This window comes from Alexandromys fortis, unplaced genomic scaffold (assembly GCF_014885135.2).
Source record: "Alexandromys fortis isolate MF-2015 unplaced genomic scaffold, M_Fortis_MF-2015_v1.1 scaffold_137, whole genome shotgun sequence".
In the NCBI taxonomy this organism is placed as follows: domain Eukaryota; kingdom Metazoa; phylum Chordata; class Mammalia; order Rodentia; family Cricetidae; genus Alexandromys; species Alexandromys fortis.
Window position 1 is genome coordinate 3745030 of NW_026068009.1, and position 23397 is coordinate 3768426.

General features: G+C 44.5%; 1 protein-coding gene across 2 annotated transcripts in view; it reads right to left on the reverse strand.

The window, feature by feature from the left end:
- Window positions 1-1243: 1243 nt before the first annotated feature.
- Palld (palladin, cytoskeletal associated protein) overlaps window positions 1244-23397 on the reverse strand; it is a 359932-nt gene continuing 337778 nt past the window's right edge. For both annotated transcript variants that reach the window (XM_050161811.1, XM_050161813.1), the window contains exons 15-20: window positions 15865-15959; window positions 13982-14114; window positions 8293-8500; window positions 5823-5988; window positions 5163-5296; window positions 1244-3340 (exon numbers count right to left, since the gene is read on the reverse strand). In XM_050161811.1, coding sequence (XP_050017768.1) covers window positions 3168-3340; window positions 5163-5296; window positions 5823-5988; window positions 8293-8500; window positions 13982-14114; window positions 15865-15959 — 909 coding nt within the window. In that variant the 3' untranslated portion in view covers window positions 1244-3167. The remainder of the gene's footprint in view (window positions 3341-5162; window positions 5297-5822; window positions 5989-8292; window positions 8501-13981; window positions 14115-15864; window positions 15960-23397) is intronic.

The window sequence follows — 23397 nt, forward strand, 5'->3', positions numbered from 1 at the left end:
GTCTCAGAGACTGGACACAGGTAAATCATGAGGCTTGTTGGCAAGTGTCTACCTGCTGAGTCATCTGTCTGACCTCAAAATTCAGATTTCTGGTTCAGAAGAGTTGGGGACCACTGAAGAACTTGCACTTCTAGTAAGTTCCTAATAGCTAGTCCAGCGAGAAATACTTTAAGGACTGATCTACAGGCTTCTTAAAAAAAAAAAAAAGAATCAGATGATTCCTGCCATTTATAGTATTGTGGAAAAACTCTGTAATTAGATGAAATTTCGACATAAAGAATAAATCTGATGCTGTAAAAACGAAATGCCAGACATTATAGGTGAAATCCCAATATTTCACTTGCCTTGAACAACCCAGGTGAATAACTGGTACTTCCGGTTTTATTTGCTTGCTGAACTATTTTTGAGAATCAGTAAGCTGCCTTACACACCTCTCCTATGCAGTTGAGCCTGAATCCTGGTGTTATTCAGAAGAGGCTGCTTTTTCTTTTATGTGTGTGCATGGTGTACACACAGCATGGGTACAATTGCCCAGGCCGGTACATGTGGAGGCCGGAAATTGACTTCAGGATTCATCCTCAGCCGCTTTTATTTTGTGAGACAAGATCCCTGAACCTGGCCGACCAGTGAGCCCCAGGAACCGGCCTATTGCTGCCCACTCAGCACTGAGGGTACAGATGTCACTGGCCAGGTTTTTAGGTAGGTGCTGCAGATATGAACTCAGGTTTTCATTTGTATTCGGCAAATTTATGTGGTGAGCTAGCTCCCTACCCCTATCAAAGGGATTTGAAGGTGCAGTTAAGCTTCTACACTAACTGCTGTTTAGAAAGGAGATCGTGTGGGCTGGCTTGATCTATTCAGATGCACTTTAAAAGGGGAATACCAGAATCAAAGCATGAGAGGTCTGTATGAAGGGAATCCTCCCTTCTGGCTTTGAAGATGGAGGGGAAGAAATAGTCGTGACTGTTAGGAGAGGAGAGCAACCACCGGCTGGCAGACTAAGTGGATCCTCTGTCCCATAACGCCAACGAACTTCTGAATTCTGTCTTAACTACTTGAGCATCAGGTGAGACTGCAGCCAGTGACACACTGACGTCAACTCTTCTTACACAGGGAATTGGGACCTTGCCATTCCTTGCCCAACATCTGATCTCCCCAGCTCTCACAGTGAAACGGGATGCTTCTGACTCTACCAGTACAGCAGCCACAGAGCGAGCACAGCGTCACAAAGGATCAACTACTGTTCGTTAAATATTTATTTATTGATGTTAAGTCCACATTACAACAGCACAACAATCCAAAGTATGGCAGTACTTTGTTTTTTTTTTAAATGTTTTTCTCATAAATACAACATAAAAGGTGGCAAAAGAATGCTAGTTAATCCCAAGCCCAGCAAATTAGCAAAAAAAAAAAAAAAAAAGTCACATTCAGAAAAATTTGGCAAGTAGATATAATATAGGTCACAATTCTACAACAGAGATAGGTCCATAAGACCCCGCATGGTTACTTAAATCCCCCATTAGCAATGTGTGTGTGGGCGGAGTCTTGTGCCACACTGTATAGAACATCTGCACGCAGTGCCCAAGCCTGCTGAAGCTCGGTTGGTTGGTGTCCTTACAGAAGGAGAAGGCTGTGCATGTGGAACAGTAATACGGAATACATGGGGTGGTCACAGACACAAGGTCGCTCGAAGTACGGTGCAAGGGTTGCGTAACTGAGCTAAGAGCGTTCGACACTTTATAAATAATGAACAATAGACAGGTTTTGCATGAGGAACACAGTGCTTTCTTCTCATAGCAAAGTACCTTTAAAGCCTCATGTTTCATACTATCAGGCCAAATTATTTTCTCTCATTTAAAAAAGAAAAATATTGGTTCCGACTTAAAAGTCATCAAGTCTGGTCAGAATCGACTCCATTTAGCTGATGCAGACTCAAAAAGCGGTCTTGGCAGCTTGGCCTTGTAGGTGCTCCGAGCCTGGCCCTTCTTAGGCTAGGTTCCATGGCATCAGGGAAGCGAAGGGAACTAGAAGTTTCCGTTCACCACCTCTTAGTGCCAACGGAAAAGAAACTCATTGTAGCACGAGCTTATTTTTGTCCCTAATGAATCCGTTTCCCTCAGGCAGACTAGACCCTATAGGCTACTTCTCGTTCATGCCACCCCTGCAATCTCAACCATGTCCAACTTACTCTACACACTAACGTCATCAACTACACACTCAGCTACGTGGAAGTCTTCACCACACACGTGCTCCAGACTTCCAGATGACCCCCCTAGAGTCCTTGACTGGCTAACGGCAGTGTTTTTGCATCTATGATTTTTAAGGTTTAGAAGAAAACCAAAGAGGAGCCTGGCCCACTCCCGATGCCTTCCTCTAACCTGGATCTGAGATCCCTGTGTGGGTAGCAATTCCTTCCTTCATTCCTTCTCTGCCTTCCAAACCCCTTCCCTCCGAATACATCCTGCCCCTGATCATTTGGGTGGTTCCGATGCCTCTTGTGGAATGAACTGTGAGTCATCTCGACTTTCTAGAGAACACTTTCAATTGTTTAAGTTTGACTTAGTCTTTTAGTTAATACAGATTGTAAGGAAGCCTCGTACTGAAGTAGCATAAAAAGAAAAGTGATACGGATGAAATTGAAGGCAAGGAATTCCTCCTTCCTGATTTGACACGAGCAGTTTGCAAAGACAAGGCGTCGCTCGGGTTTCGTCGCGGTTCTCCTTCCCACCCTTCCCTATTGCACGTGGTTCATGGGAGCCCTCTGCACACCCTGCACCTTAGAGGCCCTGTAGCATCTAACATTCCGCGCCGCCACACGATAGCACCTCTAGCTTGTGTTTGAAGGCACTTGTAGGTAACTTAAATCACGGTTACCTTTGGATATAGTTGATTTCTTTTGGCATTTTGGCATTTCAGACCATTTGAATCACAACAGTTCTGTAAGTTCTAACCTGGACAACAGCTGTGAGTTTTCTGTGCAATGTGTACGTTTCTATAAGCATCACCTACTTAGATTCTCTATCAAGTAAGAAAAATATGATTTTGGTGTTTTTTTTTTTTTAAATTTCTTAAAGTCAAAAGTATACTTCTGTCTTTTACATAGTGTGACAGAGGAGAATGTTGGTCAAAGCAATGGCGATCAGTTTTCAGCTTCAACGGGGTGCCAATCACAGGTCCTCACTTTCTACCAAGCCGCTGTCCAGTGCCAGATGAGATGGGCTTGCTTCAGGTTGGAAAGCGGCTTTGATGTCTAGTCCCTGGTCCGAAAGTGCTGCGTAGCGACTGGCCGAGGGCCGTACTTTTTTTGGCTTGGTGGTCTGTGCCGGCTGCTGCCACTGGGCTACAAAGAAAGACAGCAAATGAAGATTTTTTTTTTTAGCAAAGATATGCTTGGAAATGCCTTAGAAGTTTAAATAAATGCAGAATGGCTTTTAGCAGAGCCTGGGGGCTTACACTGGCAATCTCAGCCCTTGAGAGGCTGCGGCAGGAGATTATTGCAAATTTGAGGTCAGCTTGCATTGCACAATGAGTTAGGTGTTAGCCTGGGTTTCAGAGAAACAACCTGTCTCTAAAAACGAAAGCACACTCACAAAACTAATGTCTTTTGCTATATATCGGGTCCATACATATTCTCCTTTAAAAAGATTTTGTTTTCTATATATGTGACTGTTTTGCCTTCGTGTATGCACAGGCATGGAGTGTGTTTAAGTGTGTTGCCTGTGTGTGTGCATGTGCACAGAGTATGTTTAAGTGTGTTGCCTGTGTGTGCATGTGCACAGAGTATGTTTAAGTGTGTTGCCTGTGTGTGTGCATGTGCAGTGTGTTTAAGTGTGTTGCCTGTGTGTGTGCATGTGCAAAGTGTGTTTAAGTGTGTTGCCTGTGTGTTTGCATGTGCACTGAGTATGGACCTGCTGCTTGGGAAGCCAGGAGGTGCTAGAACAGGAAGTGCTCTGAACTACCGAGCTATCTCTCCAGGGCCCCATAAACATATTCTTTGTGAAGGAACAAATGCAGCCCCGGTAGAGATGGGGATGACTTAGAGGTCCTTCTGCATTTTCCTTACAGGAGTCACAAGTCACTGTCTATGTGTGGCCATAGACAGAGCCAGGCCTGTTGTTCTCTCCGCATCTGCGGCGCTGGGAAATCTCAAACAGTTGATAAGCTTCTTATATCTGACCCATCTTCCTCTCTTTTAATAATAATTATAGTTAGGTATTCTAGATTGATTTTTAACATTAATAAATGGAAAAGAATCAGGCATTTGGGATGCTTTCAAAGGACTATTACTTTCTTTTTTTTTTAATATTTATTTATTTATTATGTATACAATATTCTTTCTGTGTGTATGCCTGCAGGCCAGAAGAGGGCACCAGACCCCATTACAGATGGTTGTGAGCCACCATGTGGTTGCTGGGAATTGAACTCAGGACCTTTGGAAGAGCAGGCAATGCTCTTAACCTCTGAGCCATCTCTCCAGCCCGGACTATTACTTTCTTAAGCAGAAGTAACATTTTGGAATTTGTTTTAAAATGTGTTTTTTCTTATATCAACTGATCATATGATGCTGTTGTTCTAGCCTTTCAATTGAGCTGGTGGTTCTTTAAATTTAGGATGCATGTACAGACACACACACATTCAAGGATCCACTGCTGAGCTGCCTGAGATATATTAATGAGAGAAGCACTTCGCTATGTAAGTCCACATTCCAGAATCAAGGAACACAAGTTAAGACCAGGACACCGCACGAGGCTTGTGACTCAGGCAGAGATGTTAAGAGGCAGTCACTCACAGACGACAGGAATAAGAAAACATGACAAAGGCATACGCCTTTGCCCACTGTTAGCCCTACGAATGCTCAAGTGAGAAAGCCACAGCCGACTAGGCAGCCCGAGAAACCAACATGCAGGTCTTGCTAATCAATCAAAGACCCTGGCGATACTTGGGGGCTTGTTCTCCCGGAGGGGTTTCGCTATTAATGTCGGGAAACTATAAACAGAAAGAGAAAGAGTAACATGATTTTTTTTTCTTTTTGACAAATAAAATGCTGGAGTATAAACTTAGAACATAAAGCCTAGAGTAATAATGTGATATGTCATTCTGACATCCAGTTCTTAGTCGTTCAGCGTGTGAAATGCAGCGAGAAGAAAGGAGGCGGCACTCACTGTAGACGTCCAGCCTGGCAGTGCAGGACACAATGCCCGCCTCGTTCTTGGCGGATACAGTGTACCACCCAGCGTCTTCTTTTGTGGCTCCCTGAATGAGCAGGCAGATGTAGCCGTGATTATCCTGGTGCATGCTGCAGAGAAAGATAAAGCCATTAGAGAGAGCTCTAGATTTTTCCAAAGTGGCTTTGGACACGAAACATCATTTTTAATTAGGTCATTAGAGACAGAATTGTGCGAGCAGCGGATAATAGGATCATACTTATTCTGGAGAGGCAGCTAGCCCCATTAAGTTAATGGGGGAGTGGGGCAGACCTCAAGAGGGGGAATAAATCTATGCATTATTCCTTGAGGAGGGCCTAACCTTTATAAAGCCACAGACGAGGCTGCTGCCACTGGAGCAAAAGAATCTATCTCTTCTTTTTGATATACACCTTTCAAACATGCAGTTAGCTTAAGTCAGAACATGCTCACCACATACCAACATTGCTACCTTCCGAAAGCTTAAACCTACATTTGGACAAAGGGTGACTCTTGTCTTGCACGTCCACAGTAGAATGGCTTTTCCACACCGATTCGCCTGCCGTAGCCGGCGTATCTGCTCATCTGGCCCTACAGCTACACAAGTTGTGGGCAGACGAAGCCACTGTGTCGTCTTACCTTACTCGCTCAGTGCTGTGGGTGAGTGATTCGTTTTCTTTCTTCCAAAATATCTGAGGTGGTGGTACCCCCAAAACTCGGCATTCCAGCCTCACTGGGTACCCATCAGCTACCCCTGTGTTTTGCAGCTTCTCAATAAACACGGGGGCCTTGTGTGCTTCTTTAGCTAAGAGAACATGAGATGAGTTATCTGTTAGCAGCATTCAGAAGGGTCCCGGCGAGGAACTCAGAGGCTTTAGAAAGGTGGAGCCGCTCTTTTATGACACCGTTTTTCACTCCACATGGCTAAGAGGTGAGCCCTCTCCCCACGCAAAGGTCTGTACGCTTCGTTCCCTCATGCATTCCCTCAATTAATTCAAGACTGATAGGCCCACACAGTACCCGGGACATCTGCTCCTCAGAATGCCTGCCTGACAAGCCTCAGAGACTCAGTCATTGCTGGCACCTGCAAGAGCTTTGCTCCTAGTTAAAGCAGCGTGAGCGCGCAGCCTTTATCTACTGCTGCCACCTAGTGGTTCAAGACTAGGATTCACTGGCTGCTGCCTGAAATGATTACGTCAAAGACTTAAGATTTGGAACTCATAAAGCAATGAGACACACCACACAGGATTTAAAGGATGGGAGGAAATGTATGCAGAAAATGCATGTTTATCTAAATTTGGAAATTTTAGACAGTTATTTGTAAACTAAGGATGTGTAGCTTGTAATTAACATTTTCTAACTTGAGTTCCTTGAACACAACTTTCCGATTATCTTATAGGATTTTATTACTTAGTCTTTTAAAAGTCAGGACTTTCTGGGCAGCGTGGGCATATGCCTTTAATCCCAGCACTCTGGAGTAAGAGGCAATCAGATCTTTGTGAGTTTGAGGCCAGCCTGGTCTACAAAGTGAGTCCCAGGACAGCCAGGGATGTTACAAAGAGAAACCCGGTCTTGATAAACAAAACAAAAAGGACTTATTGTTAGTAATATTCTGAACATTACAAGCCAACAGGAAGCTGATTTCTTGCATCCCTGGTGGAAACAATGTCAGAGAAAGAATCAGGTTTAATTTCACCTGAGCTCCTAACAATGAATCTAAAGATACGCATCTTCCTGCACACTAAGGTGAGTCCAGGTCTTTGCCATCAGAGACTAGTTCGCGTCTTGTGAGCTGTGTCATCACTGGCGACCAGAGATGTCTCAGCATCTCAACTAGTGGGGACCATAAGGTGTCACAGCGCTTTTAAGGATTAAACTGGAAAAATGTGGATGAAGTCCTGCACAGTCAGCGCCGTGCACAGTGTGCTCCTCCAGATAACACATTCTGTCACTGGTGCGCGGTTGGCATTCTCAGGCTGGTTTTAAACTCGGCTAGCGGGATGCAAACTGATATCTGGTGGGGAAGACCTTGATCCGTGATAGTGTGCACTGCCTGCTCTACATGAGCGCTGAAGCGTGTCCCCATGGCTGTTTCTGGGACCCTCACGTCTGATGGACAAATAGGACCAATGGGTATGTTTAATAGGAGAAAAATGAACAGTTTAATTTGAACTTAGAGAAATAATGACACCAAACCTACCATGTTGGCAGGTAGAATACTGTGCACATTTAAAAGCCCGGTTAAAATGACAGCATTTCCCATGTATTTACCAGATTTTTGTGGGAAAAACAAGCTGGTTCTGCTATTAGAATCTGGATTGTATAGCCAAGACCTCTCAGTTTTATTCTCGTTGCCTCTCTACTGGAGAAGCTGAGTGGTTCACAGAGTGTTTGCAAGAGGCTGTCTTGAGTTTAATCCTAGCTCACTAAGAGGACCCCCAGGAAGCTGTGATTATCACACAGGGCTGATTCAAGGTCTGGCCAAGCTAACAAAGCTGATGGTATTATCAATCCAGCTTTAACTGTGCTTTGGCAAGCTTCGTGATAGCCGGAGGTTAGGCCGTCATAATCCTTACTTCTGCCTTACTCTCCGGGCAGTAGAAATCTTTCCACGAAGGTTTATCAAAGAGTCTAACCTCCTGAACACAAAGTACCTACAGTATTGCTTAGAAGGCAACCTTGAGTTTAACTTGATACTGAATTGAGTGCAGATGACAACATTGCTTAAATGTTTTTGAGTTCTAAAATCGCTGTGTGGCCTGTTAAAACCCGTCCGTAAAACTCCCTATATGAAGTTCTGGAAGCCTATCTACCAGTCACTCCTTCCCGTGGAACACTAGGCCTATCGCAGCCATGAAAAGGTGAACTGCCCAAATCTGCTTCCCTTCTTTGCTAGGTGATGGGAGAGAGAAAAGATAAATAATAGTGGCTATGCTAAGTAAGAAAACTGGATGCTTCCTACTGACTAAGCCTCACGACATGCTACCATTGTATTTGGTGACACAATCTGTCGTTTCAGACTTTTGACTTATTTTAGCTAGTGATGGAGGACGGTTTCCATGTCGTTTGACTTGTTCTGGCAGTGAGGATGGAGTCACAGGCCACCTACCAGCAACCACAAGCTCCAGGTTAAAAGAGTTCTGTCCGGCTCTGTTGGTGGCAATGCATGTGTAGATGCCGGCATCCCGGGATGTGACTGGCTCTATAATGAGGGAGTGCACCCCATTCTCACGGACCAGCATCTTGTGAGCACTGTCAGGGCGTATGGGCTTCCCGTCTAGTTGCCAGCTGAGATCCGGGGTCGGTAATCCGCTGACCTAAACCAGAAAGGAAATACATGTAAAATTTCTCGGATAGTAAAACAACCAAATTATCAAGACTTACGCATCCAGCATCAATTCCCCTTGAGTTTTGAAACACTGTATGGTGTGTTAGAAACAGTCTGTTTGACTCTCTACAAAGTTCCAGAAGCTTGTCTGTCTGCCACGCCTTCCTTACCAGTGGAACACTAGGTAGCACAAACAATGGCCTTTTAGAGGGCTTTGTCTTGTTACTCTTTTGTTTAAAACCTCCCCATGGTTCCCATAAGCATGCAGAGACAGACTCACAACTAAACATTTCTTACAGAACAATCCAGAGATAAGTGAAACAGGGATTAAAACATATTTCTGTCATCATCTTACCTCACCCAAGACTATAAAAATTCCCAGGTGATGTCAGCACTGGGCTCTGAGCTCTTTGGAAACAGAAGCTGTGCAACCATTATAACAATATCACTCAGTGCTAAAGCTCCGACCAAGGAGTGGCCGTCGCCATGGTGATGCTAGCTAATGCGTCCAGCAGTACACAGACCTATTAGTATTCTATAACCCTTGAAACTGAATAACAAGAGCAAATTGAAATTGCCCAGAAAGTCATAGACAAATTAGCACCACAATGGAAATATCCTAAAACCTTAAGACCCTGGCAGCGGTGTGGCCAGGGGTTGGATAAAAACACATTTAATTGCGAGTAACATGTTGTGAAGGCCGGCGGCCATCTGCCAGCTTTATATAGCGCTGCCCTGGATTTTAATATAGAAGAGCATTAAGGAAGATCTTCTGACATCCCTCCTTCAGGCTTTACTAGTGGGAAATCAGGTACTCTTCCCCGCAAAGAGACATCTATGGGATTATAAAATAATCCCCCCGTCCAAATCTGTCAGAGAACTCACACATCTCATCCTGTCCCATGGCACGTGTTATTTATTTATTTATTAAAGATTTCTGTCTCTTCCCCGCCAACGCCTCCCATTTCCCTCCCCCTCCCCCAATCAAGTCCCCCTCTCTCATCAGCCCAAAGAGCAATCAGGGTTCCCTGCCCTGTGGGAAGTCCAAGGACCACCCACCTCCATCCAGGTCTAGTAAGGTGAGCATCCAAACTGCCTAGGCTCCCACAAAGCCAGTACGTGCAGTAGGATCAAAACCCAGTGCCAATGTTCTTGAGGTCTCAGTAGTCCTCATTGTCCGCTATGTTCAGCGAGTCCGGTTTTATCCCAGGTTTTTTCAGACCCAGGCCAGCAGGCCTTGGTGAGTTCCCGATAGAACATCCCATTGTCTCAGTGTGTGGGTGCACCCCTCGCGGTCCTGAGTTCCTTGCTCGTGCTCTCTCTCCTTCTGCTCCTGATTTGGACCTTGAGATTTCTGTCCGGTGCTCCAATGTGGGTCTCTGTCTCTGTCTCCTTTCATCGCCTGATGAAGGTTAATATTCAGGAGGATGCCTATATGTTTTTCTTTGGGTTCACCTTCTTATTTAGCTTCTCTAGGATCACTGATTATAGGCTCAATGTCCTTTATTTATGGCTAGAAACTAAATATGAGTGAGTACATCCCATGTTCCTCTTTTTGGGTCTGGCTTACCTCACTCAGGATAGTGTTTTCTATTTCCATGGCACGTGTTTATTCCTACTACCAAACAAGTATCTGCTATACAAGTCTGGAGAATGTTGGGGGGAAAAATGCAATTCAATAATAAGTTAAGAGAAGGGGATTTCAGAAAGAGCGAAGCTAGGAAGCGGTTGTTGATGCAGTATGCGCTGTCCGTTGCCACCCCCAGCTCTCCACAGATACCCTCTCCCTGTGCGGAAGACACAGAAGTCGCACAGAATAAAGCAGTGCGTATTCCCATCTGGGCTCCAGGTCTTAGGAGTTTATAGCTCGTTCCCACTTGATCACAGACACGCAGGAACTCTCTGACTGGGACCTTTCAGAGCAGTGCACGGAGGCGCGGTTCCGGTGGGCGGGGTTGCTCATGCGTGGGCAAAGGGGAGCGAGTCCCATTCTCCCATCCCAGGGCTCCCAGTGTGTGCTGAGAACAGCATCAGGAGACGAAGGTCATCCCACACTGGCTGCAGTCTGAGGAGCTGTGCTCTTGATCCACGTGGAGATGCAGAGAGAAGAGCACACGCCTCATCCTCTGACGTAGGCAGCAGTGGGCAGTGCTCACTCACAAGGAGAGACGGAGAGACATTTGGTTCTCCTTTTGTGTTTGAGGCAGGGTTTCAGGTGGCCCAGGCTGGTGACTATGTAGCCAGGGATGACTCTGACCGTGTGGTCCTCCTGCTTCTGTGTTCTTAGTGCTGGGGTCGAGGCTTATGCCACCATACCCAGCGACTTTCACACTGTCTTTAAGCAGATTCTCAAATAAAGGAAAGTGAGTCCAAGGAGTTCTTAGTTCTCAATATCCTCTCAAAGGCAGAGATGAAAGGACATTTATGCTGCTGTTTAGAGCAATAAAACGTGGCTACTAGAGTGATGTGTATCAACTAACCACACCCACTCTTGCTATTTGCTGATATCTTAAAATTAATCTCAGACTTGATGTAATTTTGCTTCTAAGTAATTCAGTATACATTTTAAAAATACACATTTTTCTCGCCGGGCGGTGCTGGCGCACGCCTTTAATCCCAGCACTTGGGAGGCAGAGGCAGGCAGATCTCTGGGAGTTCGAGGCCAGCCTGGTCTACAAGAGCTAGTTCCAGGACAGGCACCAAAGCTACAGAGAAACCCTGTCTCGAAAAACAAACAAACAAACAAACAAAAATACACATTTTTCTCATGTTTTTTTTCTTTTTTCTTTTTCTGAAATCGGCCTGATTGTGTAATGCTGACTGACTTGCGTTTCCCTGTGTAGATTAGGTTAGTCTGGAATTCCCAAAAATCCACCTGCCCCTACCACTTGAGCACTGGGAATAAGGGTGTGTGCCACCACAATCTGGCCCACAGTTCCATTTTTGAACACGAAATTAAGAACAATCTTAGGATGTCATCATTTCCTTTGTTCACTAGAAATACCATCATATTGGTTATATTTATAAGTTCTTTCAAAATTAAAAATTTACGTATTAAGAAAACAGAAAATGAAATTTGCCGTTTGTGTGTATTGCACGCCGATGCTCTCTAGAGTATGTGCGTCGTGGCACAGTTTCGTTGAGCTGAGCAGCACGTTCACTGTCTCAGGGGCGGAGCATTTCTTGTCTGTGGCAAGAGCATTTACATCCTCCTGTCCGCAGCCCTCATATGTTTGAGGGGTTGTCAGTAGCCACCACGGTGAGCTATCGGTGTCTGAACTTCTGTCTCCTGTGTGACTGACAGCTTCCCGGTCCTGCTCCGCCAGCTCTCGGTCAGCATCATTTAATCCCTCCACGGCTGAGCTTCTTTAGATTCTGTTGCAGGAATTTTGTGCTGAGGTCTGATGGTCAGTGAAGTCAGACATTGGCTCGAGGGGCGGGGTTCGCATTCAGCTGGTCAGAATGGATCAAAGAGTTCCCCCAAACTAGAGAAAAAGTGGTCTCCAGCGAGGAGGAGGTGGGCGGGAAGGCGGCCCAGGCTCTGGGTGAGTCGGGAGGCAGGCGGAGACCGGGTTCTCATCGATGTGTTATGGTTTGTCTCAGGTTATTTTTGTATTTTGTCCCCGAGTTTTATTTCATAATAAATGGTATAGAGATCGCAGCAGATAAGCGAGGTCATGTAGTGTTTGTCTTTCTGTGCCTGGGTCATTTCACTTAACACAATGTCCCGTCGGATCACCACGCTTTCACCCATGATGCAGTTTCTTCTTTTGATCTGCTTGTCGGCGGACACTTGACCCGAATCTGTATTTTGGACAATGCATGGTGGCTGACTTGTGATTGCATTTCCTGTGGATCTATATTCAGCGAGCTCATATAGTAGCTCTAACATAGGACCTCTTGTGTGTAGTGTGCGCATTTTCATGCGGATGCTTGTGCGCATGTCAGAGGTCAGAGGTCAACATCGGGTCTACAGTTCTTCTCATTTTGAGATAGGGTGTCCTGCTGAACTCAGGGCTCACTGACTGGCCAGACCGCCAGCAAATGAGCCTTGGGTATTACCCCACCGGCGGTGGATCACAGGGCACCAGCTTTTCGTGTTGTGTCGGAGAGATCTGAATTCAAGTCCTCACACATGAACAGCAGACACTTTACTGGCTGAGTTATGTTTCCCGGACCCTCAGGTGTGAACTTGGGAACTTTTATTTATTCATTATTTATTTGTGACAGGGTCGCACTATGTAGCCCTGGCTAGCCTGGAACCCATTACATAGAGCAGGCTGGCCTCGAACCCACAGAGATCAACCTGCCTCTGCCTCCTGAGTGCTGGGATTAAAGGCGTGTGCCACTACACCTGGCCCCCTGAATATGTTAGTTCCTGATTATTTTGAAATTCAACTTGTGTTTTATAATGTAAGCGGCACTATATTAGAAAACAAATTATTTTAAGGAATCCATTTACTCTTTTCTGTATGTTCTTACCCACCAAAAAAGGAGTGACCTAAGAAATTAGGTTACTTCAAAGTAAATTACTAGGATTGAGTAAAGCCGGGCTAAGAATGAGGAGACACGTGTGATGCTCCCATTTCTACCGCAGGAATGTCTTGTGGTCTTTGGCAAATCTCTCCAACTCACTCTCTCCAACTCACCGTCTTTCTCACACTGATCAAGGAATCATAATTTCTACTCTTGCATCTTCAGTGATGTTTTTGGAACTAATTAAGACCACAGCTATGGCCTACTTTTAGAAATACCTGTATGCACTTTTTTTTTTCCCCTTAGACTAGCCGTGGTGAGCGCACAGTGCATCCAGGAAACCTATCTTAACAGCAACATTTTCAAACCTCTCTACCAAACACTAGTTAGTATTCATGCCCTGCAATTCCAGGAATAACCAGCAGATGGCGCCCAAATAATTTAAAAAACTATCCACATTTAAGCTCTGAAGATTAAGAAATGCCCGGTGAACTCTGTACCTGTACGGGGTGGCGGGGGTCGGGCGGGTACTGATAGAGGAGGGAATAGAGCGGCAAAGTAGGTGAGGGGAGGAGCAGGAAACTAGGAACCACCCCAAACAAAATATGTATGAAAATGCCTTAAGGAAATCTGTTAGTATGTAAGCTAATTTAAATAACATTAACCAATAATGTAAGAAAGACAGCAGTGCAGCAAAGGGAGGGATAAAAAGGCGAGTAAGATCACGGATGACTGGGATGCATGGGAGATTCGTCACATTTATTGTTGCTATAAAATGGGGTGAGGTGGGAGGGGAGGGGAGTAAGACTTAGTGATTTCCTGGAGTTTATAGGTCAGAGTAAAGAGCATATTTAATGAAAGTTTAAAAGGGAAGAAAATCACAATGATAACTGTATATAAACACAGAGTCCGTTTTTCCTGAGCTGGGGTCATCCTGGACCCCACGGGAAAGACAGAGGAAAAAGCCGCAGGCGCGACGCACGGACGCGCTTACCTTGCAGTCCATCCTGCAGAGCTTGCCTTCTTGGACGGTCAGATCTCCAGGAGCCTGCAGAAAGTGAGGTCTGAAGAATCGCTCCTGAATGGGCTCGTTTTCATCTCCACTGTCCCTTGATCGAGAGCGAGGCCTTGAGACGAGAGACGGGACAGGCGCATCAATAGGACATACACGGTAGTTACTTCCAGAAGAGGTAAACCGGTCTAAGCCCACCCCCCAACATTTACATGCAGAAAATGCCACAAGAAAACATTGTTTCATTTGGAAGCTTATGATTAATATAATAGTTTTCAATCGGCAGTCTACTAAGTCAGAAAAGGGAAATGGAGAAGGGGGTTGCCATAATTGAGATTTTTTTTCCTAATAAGAAATTTTTAAAGCTTTATGTTAGATTTTTTTTTGTTGTCCATTTGCTTGTTTTTTTTTTTTTTAATTTTTGTTTGTTTCTTGAGACATCTGTATAGCCCTGGCTATCCTGAAACTCACTCTACAGAGTGACCAGGCTACTTTTATTTGGAGCAAACAAGATTTTGCCTCTGACTCCCAAGTGCTGGGATTAAAGCCATACACCACCACTGCCCAGCTTTATATTAAAGTAACAGCAGCTTTTATTTTTCTCCTTTTTTAAAAATCAAATATTTCCCAGTGGAAATGAATATTAACTTTTCACTATGATTTAAATTTTGTACCTAATTATAACGTCTTACTTTATTATAATTATAATTTCTTACTTTATAAAAATATAATTATTTCTCATCAAAACTCTTTTTCATGTTCCTTGGGAAAATAAATTACATTTTTAGGCTCGTTTAATTTTTCATTAGTTTGTCTGTATGCCTAAAGGCTTTACTTTCTGCTTTAAACAGGAGTGGAGCTGACTACTTTGTAAGTCAAACTTTGTAAGTCTCCCCAGCGTGCGCTTAAATACAGATATAGTGGACGACAATGGCTTGTGGAGCTGCTGATATGTGGAAGTTTAGGTGTGTTCTACATATAGAAGAGAAGGAGAGGAGAAGGACACAGAGTGAGGTGTTTACAGCCACAGACAGAACTGGCTCCCGGGAGCTGGGGCTGCCACAGGGAACGCAGAGCAGCGTCTGCGCATGCTCAGCCCTTGTCGGAAGCCAGGGCTCTGTGGTACAGTCCCTGGGTGATGCGGCCACCACTCGCTTGCAGCTTACCTACTTTGCGAGCTTATCTCTCCACCAAGGGTGAAGCACGTGGGGCTCCGGGCTATTTCAGGAGGCTGTGTCTGAATCACAGCCAAGTATGATGGGCTGGCTGCCTTATCATATTCCTCTTAAGATTCAAAACTATTATTCCGAAATGGCGTCCATTGCCTGCCTGCCACCATTGCTCCAGGGTCTGGCATAGACCTGGGTGTAGACATTTTCCAGATGCTAGAATCTCATGACAAGTCCTACATATCGGATTTATGGTCTCATTGTGCTATGTTTTGAACTGAGTGATTTAAAACGTACATTTACCAAACTAGCCGATTAAGAATAGAGGTCACAGCGCACGATTGTCGGCCCACACACGGATGTTGGTTTAGACCTGTGTTTGAACATTTGTGTTCTCTTTGCTAGTATTCTCATGTTCATGCGCCACGTAAAGGCCCTGAATCTTGATTTTCACAAGTTATTTTTTTTAAATAAATTATGTCCCATTTAGATCATGTATCTGAAGAGTTTGGACACATAGTGGCAAGTATTTATTCCCTGCCATTCCTCAACTGCAAAGGGCGTGATAAAGACACCGCACACTTCAAGTCTGTGTTCGCTGTCATTGTGTTCGCCCTGACTGTGGTACAGTGGTTTGCAGCAATAACTGAATGAGAAGGAACGCCTAGGGAACCCAGGAAAGAGCATTGGAAATACCTTCTGGCATGAGGCTGGCCCGAGGGAGAGCGGGGACTGCGGCCTCTTTGGTTGACAGCCTGTACCATTAGCCGTCCTGTACAACTGACACGGCCCTGTTAGAGACATCAGGAGAAGACATTACGTGCTATGCATGTAACCGTTAACCATCACACACTGGCAAGTACTGCATCTCATTATCCCTAAGACACTATTTCTTAGTCGTGTACCACTGATAACCAAACCGAAGGGCCAGTGAAACCATTTGCTGAAGGACACTGGTGACAGGGGTCTGTTTTCTCTAGGATGGCATTCGAAATCACACCCCTCATAAATCTGCAAAGTGAGGTTTCTCTAGCACATGAAGCCAAACTGTAAACTACAACGGGAGACTGTTTTTCTCTTGTGATCCTCCACTTTCATAGTCAAACCTTCGAACGTGTATGTATTGTGGCCAATTCTGAGATCAGAATCAGATGGTTTAGTTTTCTATCAGGTCTTCTCAGCAATACTGCCGTTAGCAGTTAGTATCACTGCTTTGCCCAAGCCATGCTCTAAGGGACGCCTGCATGATAAAACATGAGCATCCTGTAGGAGGTGTGCATAGACAAGGTGAGTGTCTCGACGACATGCCATTGTGGTCTCTGAAAATAAACAGGTGTGCAATTTAAAGCCAGGAGGGACTGGATACCCAGAACCTGTGGCTCACAAGGTAAAGCCCCAACTAATGAAAAGTTGCATTTATCTCGTAAGTTACAATAAATTGTAAGTAGACACATGCGATACTTCGGGGACCCAGATGACAAGAATAAGTCACCAGATCTTGCTCTGGAGTTCGGCTTCAGCTTTTCTCACGCTATTACTCACAGGCAGCAACATCAATGAGTTCCTCTCCCTCTTTTCAGAATGAGTGGTCTCTAACTTCAGAAGCAAAAAAGAAACAGCAAGAGAGGGGACATGAGAAGCAGAAATGCCGCTAATAATTAGGCTTCATTAATTCCAGCTTGGGGTGGATGAGAAACCCTTGTAGTAAGACGCCAATACAGACAGGAATGCGGCAGTGTGTTGGGGGCTGGTGTTTCAGCCGAGAGTGGGCAGGGCAGATTGCATTACAAGAAACAAGGTAGGATATCATAGCCAGAAACCCATACTAGGATTTCCCGGAGGGCAGGAATCCAGTCAACCTTGGTCTCTGGTCTTCCCAAGCATGATTTCTCCAGAGATGCTGCCACTCAGAAAAGGCAGACACATTGGATGCAATGCGGACCAGGGAAGAGTTCTTACTTCGTACAAAGGGGTGGATGACAAGGAAATGCAATAGGCTCCTCCCACTAGACAGTGAGTGTCTCTAGCACTCAACGCTTGATCAGAGTCGAGCCCAGACACCGCCTTTCCCACAAACCGCTGAGGAGACAATTAGGAGAGGACTGTTGCCCCATTAGATCTTAGACTCACTGTACCTGAAGCCCAGGCTACACACAGGTGCTCATGGTGTCTCAGCAAACATTTGACACTCTCTAGACTAGCTAGGAATCAGGAAGTTAATGTCATCAAAACCTTCTAAATCGGCACTCCCTCTGGGAAAATCTACCTGTGACTTGCTTAGGAGATCCCTCTCCATTGGTTACTCCACTGATAAATCATGGTAGATGCTTTATCAGATGAACACATAAATAAGATCTCCCTTTGAGACCGAGAACAAGAAAGAGCATGTTTTGTGTTTCATTGACAGCTTTAAGTATACTGACATGGGGTGTGGATTCTGTATCTGTGTTTCTGATTCAGTGTTGGGATGCACAGAAATTAAAACACTTTTCCTGTGTACACATGAAAGGTTTATATTAACCAATCATTTACGGAGTCAGAAGATCATGGAGTATAAATTAAATTCAAACTCTAACTTTGAATTTAGGAAAGCAAATAAGATTTAAAAAAAAATCCCCTTAACATCAATTTGAATTCTGGTTTTCTTCTACAGCTCTGGGCAAGATAAGGATAGATGAATGAACACATATGCACACCTCACGAACATGCTGTAAGGATTAGATGCTAAAGGAGGATGTTACCATTTATGATCTTTCTACTTATATATTAACGTTCACTTCTACACATAAACAGGGAGGGCTTGGTCTTCAAGAGGTAGGATTACATGTCTGATTATTTTGTTGTTACTGGCTAAATATATCACTGTATCACACAGTGATATGGCTCAGGGGTAAGCCGATTGCTACCAACCCAATAACTTGAATTTGATCCCTGGGACCCATGCGGTGGGAAAAGAAACTGATTTCCACAAGCCCTCCTCTGAACTCCACATACACTGTGGCAAGTGTGTACCTACACACACACACACACACACACATACACACACACCATACTAGGTCAGTAGATAATGTAATAAAAACATTGCGCTGTGTTGCTAACCAGTCCAGGAATATTTTAGAAAGCATCCAGACTAAGAAGTCATATACTTTTAACTCTTTCTTTAAAAATAAAGTCTAGGATTCAGTGAAATCATTGCAAAGATGCTGCCTGTGCACACCAGAAGAAAGTTCCCCCTGTGCACACCAGGAGAGAGTTCCATCTGTGCGCACCAGGAGAAAGTTCTGCCTGTGCACACCAAGGGAAAGTTCCACCTGTGCACACCAGGAGAAAGGACAGGTGTGAAGTCTGAATACTTTACTAAGACGGTGCTCATTCTGAATCACCACTGAGGATTTTAATCCTCTAAATATTCCAACCAACCCTAGGAATCACGAAATTATGTGCAACTACACGCAATTGTACTTGGTTTTAACTTTCTGATTCCCATCTGCTCTATTAACTCGTGGAATGGTAATCAAGTGAATTCTTAAGTAAAGCCAGGCTAAGCCTGGGAACCCCATCCCAACATAAACACAATCAACAACACTAACTTTCTGTATTTAACTCAGCCCTGTGTTAAGTCTATTTCTGGAGGGGGGGGGATTCAGAGTTTAAATTCACACTACAAGCATGAAGTTTGAATTGTTACAGTGATTCTGCATGAGACGTCTAGCTTGTGGCGGTTCTTCGATGCCTCATCACTTGAGCCCAGTGTTTACATGATATGAAAATAACATTTATGTTTCATAGTTTATGAGCCTAACTCACGCCACACAAGCCCCGGCCGCTTGTGTACATCATGCAATTGGAGGAAACAGCAAGCTGCAAAACAGCCCTTCCAAACCCAAATGCATCATCAGGTAACTTAGCAACGCAACAAAACACAGCCAAACACTCGTGTTTAGATTCAGCTGTATCTTAAAGACAGGATTAGAGTCTGAAACAAGCGTTTCTGTGATCTGCAAACTGGCAATGTCTGGTGTAGTGCTGTGTAGTCAGGCTAAGCCCTGTGATCGCTCTGGTCTCTGATGAATTGCTGGGGCTGGACACGTGGAGTATAACACATGGCCCAGTCGACATGGGTTCGGAGCTGTGCGTTCTGTCCCAGGTAAAATTTGGAGGTTGCTAACAATATCTAGCATGTTTGTTATCCCCAAAGATTCGTCGAGGTGGAAAAATACCCTGTTTTAAAACATCCTGATGAGAGCCTACACCTTTTTTCTTTTCTTTTTTTTTAAAATATTTATTTATTTATTTATTATGTATACAATATTCAGTCTGTGTATATGCCTGAAGGCCAGAAGAGGGCACCAGACCTCTTTACAGATGGTTGTAAGCCACCATGTGGTTGCTGGGAATTGAACTCAGGACCTTTGGAAGAGCAGGCAATGCTCTTAACCTCTGAGCCATCTCTCCAGCCCCTACACCTTCTTTCTTGCCTGCTTTTTGTAGTCATTTGCCCTGTGCAGGAAAACCCCGCCTTCTGTGCATGTTACTGAATTCATTTCCACCCTGATCCTGTCCTCTCCCTCCAGGCCATTTCACATCATATAGGCCACAGACTATGACCTGTCTCCTTCCCAAGCTTTCACAATTAGAAAAGAACAGGTGAAGAAACTCAAGGCCATCAGGGCTTTAGAGAGCTGCCTGCAGTTTTCAATCAGCTATACTTGATCTCTTGGAGAGTGAACGTTTCTTTAGTTAGCTTTCTGTTTTGATTTCCTAGCCGTGTCCACTTTGGGAATTCCTCTTTTAAATTATTTCAAATGCACAAATTACAAGAATATGACAACAGTTCCATATGCAATACCACATGTCCTAAGGTTGCGATGGTGGCTGGTTAGTTACTTTTAACACCATGTGTCCAGAGCCACAGGAGGTCAGGTCTGCCCAAGTGTAGGTAGAGAAATGGCCCGTCACTTGTTCTGATTTCAATGCCACTTTTTCTTCATGTATAGGAAGATTAATCTCATTATCTATATATGAGTTACAAAACCTACATCTGGCATATTTGGACAGGATGCACGAACTCCTAATGAGTCAGGATGAATAAAAAGGTTTTACTTTTGGAATTAAAATCAACCTAGGACCATGACCAGACAGTTGGGCTAGCGATTACTGTAAAGTATCACAAATTCCTGAATCCTTTCCCAGCGATGCTGACAGGATGTAAGCATCAACACAACCTCTTCCCAAATGTCCACTTGGAGGGTTTCCTCAGACTATCTTCTGGAGCCCGCCACCCTGCTCTGTGGCCGTGGAGATGGAACCTTGGTCTCTTAGGCAGGTAGGTGGCTAAGGGCTCTACCTCTCAGCTGGAGCCCAAGCTTCCCATGCTTCGTCTTCATTCTTAGTTCTGTCTTGTAATGAAAACAGTGCGGGCAGTTTGAGATCTGAATCTGTACGCAGTGGTCTAAGAAGGTGATCCTAGGGGTTTTTGAGTATTTTGCTCCTCCTGGTCGACCCAGAGAATTCATTCTAATTACCCTTTGCTTAAATCACAGGAGGAGAGGGAGAGCTGGGATTCTGGCTTGCTGATGTCATCTGGTCCACTGCTAACATCTCTGTATTTTCTCCTGGAGGCAGGAGGCAGGAACTAAAGAGGCTGATCATGGGGGTTTAGTCTGGATTTCACAAGGCAGAGGTACTGGGACTTAGAGTGAGGAAAGTAATTATTCTTTCCGACTTTCTCTTGGCTCTGGGTTTGCCGAGAGCAGAGCAGCTTCCCAGTTCCTGTGTGGCCCCCAGCATCAGCTGTGCTGTGGGTGCGGCCCTGTCTCTGGCTCACACAGTGGTGCTTGTGGTACAGCTGCATCTGATGCCCCCCTTCTTCCCCGCGGGTGATAAAGAGAACGGCAGGAGGTCAGAAGACCACACAGCAACTTTTCAAACCCCATCCCAACTGACTTGCTCGCTTCCCAACAGTAATGTGGGGCAGACTAGCTCTCATGGGTCTGGCCTTTGACATCTTGGTTCCACAGGCTCTGCTAAGGGTCCAGCTATAGTCTATAATGGATGAATCTGTGTATGTGAATCAGAGCAATGGTAACATATAGAAGGTACTCTGTATGTCAAATAAACCAAAGGCTTTTTACATGCACTATGTAAATCCGTGTTATGATTTGTGTTTTCCATAAGAGGAAATGGAGAGGTGAACTGATTCTGCAAGGCCTTAGGTAATGTGTGGTAGAGCTGACATGTGCTCAGAGCCACCGGGGGCTGGACCACAGCTCTAGCTCCTCACAGACACCATCTGTGTTGTGTCTTTCTTCCACGTTCCTTCTTTCACTCGGTTCCTTTGTTTACAACTCGGCGGAGTGGGGGCCTCTGGTTTATACACAGTCTTTGGGTAAGATTATATTTTTTTAACTAGAAAATATAATTACATGTATTTATGAGTGTAATCTGATATTCTAGGCATGCGCTGTGTACTGATCTCTTCTTTAGTGTCTCCCTTTAACTAGTGACTGCAGTACAGTTTGTCAAAACAGTTTCTACAGCCAGACATACTGACCCTTGGGGCTGGCTGGTGTGTGAAGTCCTGTCTGTGCTCTGCTGTCCCTTGTTTAAAGTTCTTCCTTGCACACACACACGTTGGAAGAGGGCTAGAAGCAGATTCAATTGCAGTTTTGCATCTGCGTTCTTTGGTCTTATGAAACAGCTTATTCCACTAACAATTTCAAACACGCCAGGAAAGTGCACTGAAATTAATAGCAGGGGCTGGTTCTGGCAAGTGCTGAGGAGCACCGATAATTCTGCCCTGCAGTAAATCCTAACCTCACTAGAGAGAACCCAACCGAAAGATTCTGGGTTTCGGTGATTCTCCAGCATTTGTTTTAAGTAGTCAGAAAACTGACAGCTGAAATGTGTTAATAGTCAAGGAAATATACTGAAAACCAGAAAAAGGAGGGGGCAAGTTCTACTTCTTCTTTCCCTCCCAAGTACATCAAACAGGAACATAAGTATTAGGATGTATCTTTTATGCCTGTGTGTGTGAGCTTACATGTGTGTGCAGGTGCAAGCACATGTGTGCCTATGGAGGCCAGAGGTCATTCAACATTAGATGTCTTCCCCAATCACTCGCCACCTAAGAGACAGGGTCTCTCTCTGAGTCTGGAGCTCACCGATTCTAGACAGTAAGCCCCAAAGAACTACCTAAGTCTGCCATGCCAGGACTGGGTACCATCACAACCCAGCTGTGATATGTGGGTGCTGTGGATCCTCAGGTCCTCATTCTCACACAGCAGGTGACTTACTCTCCGAGCCATCAATGCACCCTTTTTATGAATGATTTTCATTCTGGTTTTTCAGGGTGGTAGTCACGTGGTCATGAGTAACAAAATCAGAGCCTCAAGAAGGTGCATTAATATAGACATGTTACTAATATAACATGTCATTAATATAGACATGTTCCAGCCTGGCAAAGAGGCTGCAGTGCTCTTTGGTAACCCGATTATCTGGATAAACTGTCTCAGTCTAATTTTGACCGTGCACACAGATATCTTTAGAGAGAGACTGGTATTTGGATAGAAAAAAAAATCTCATCAAGAACCCTCAAGTCTTCAAGTTTTGTTAAAATATCACCTTCTCCCATTTTAGTAACTAGCCAGGCAGCCTCTGATTAGCTCTGAGGTGGAGAGAGATGGGGTACATTCATCATGGTATGATCGTCCACTAAAATACATCCTAACCCAGTATTTTGAAAGCAATGAAGTCCGGAATGAGATAAATGGACTGGAATTTTAAAATATGACTTTCTTCATTAATCACATAATAAATTTGTTGATTTTAGTCCCCTTCTTTTAAATATATGGCTGATATACTTCTGCGGACTTATCGGAACCTTGTTACACATACAGAATAACCCCTGTTCATTTCGTCCTTGTTCCCGGTTCCCAGCATTGTGCTGTACGATCCTCAGTGAGAAGGAAGCGACAGGTTTGAGTTGGGAGTGTGATGCCTGCCAGCTAGTCATTAAATTCCAAGAAAGCAACTGCTTTTTCAACCCTAAATCCACGAGCAATAGAAGACCAAATACTCTGATACAAACAAACCCTAAATCTACACATAGGTGCTGTTGGTGGGAAGTCTACTAGGAACTTAGGTTCTGGACCAAGATTTCCACTGATGTTTTACATGCAGTTGTTTTCAAATAGTTTGGGTTTGTCTAGTATATGTGTACATGACGCC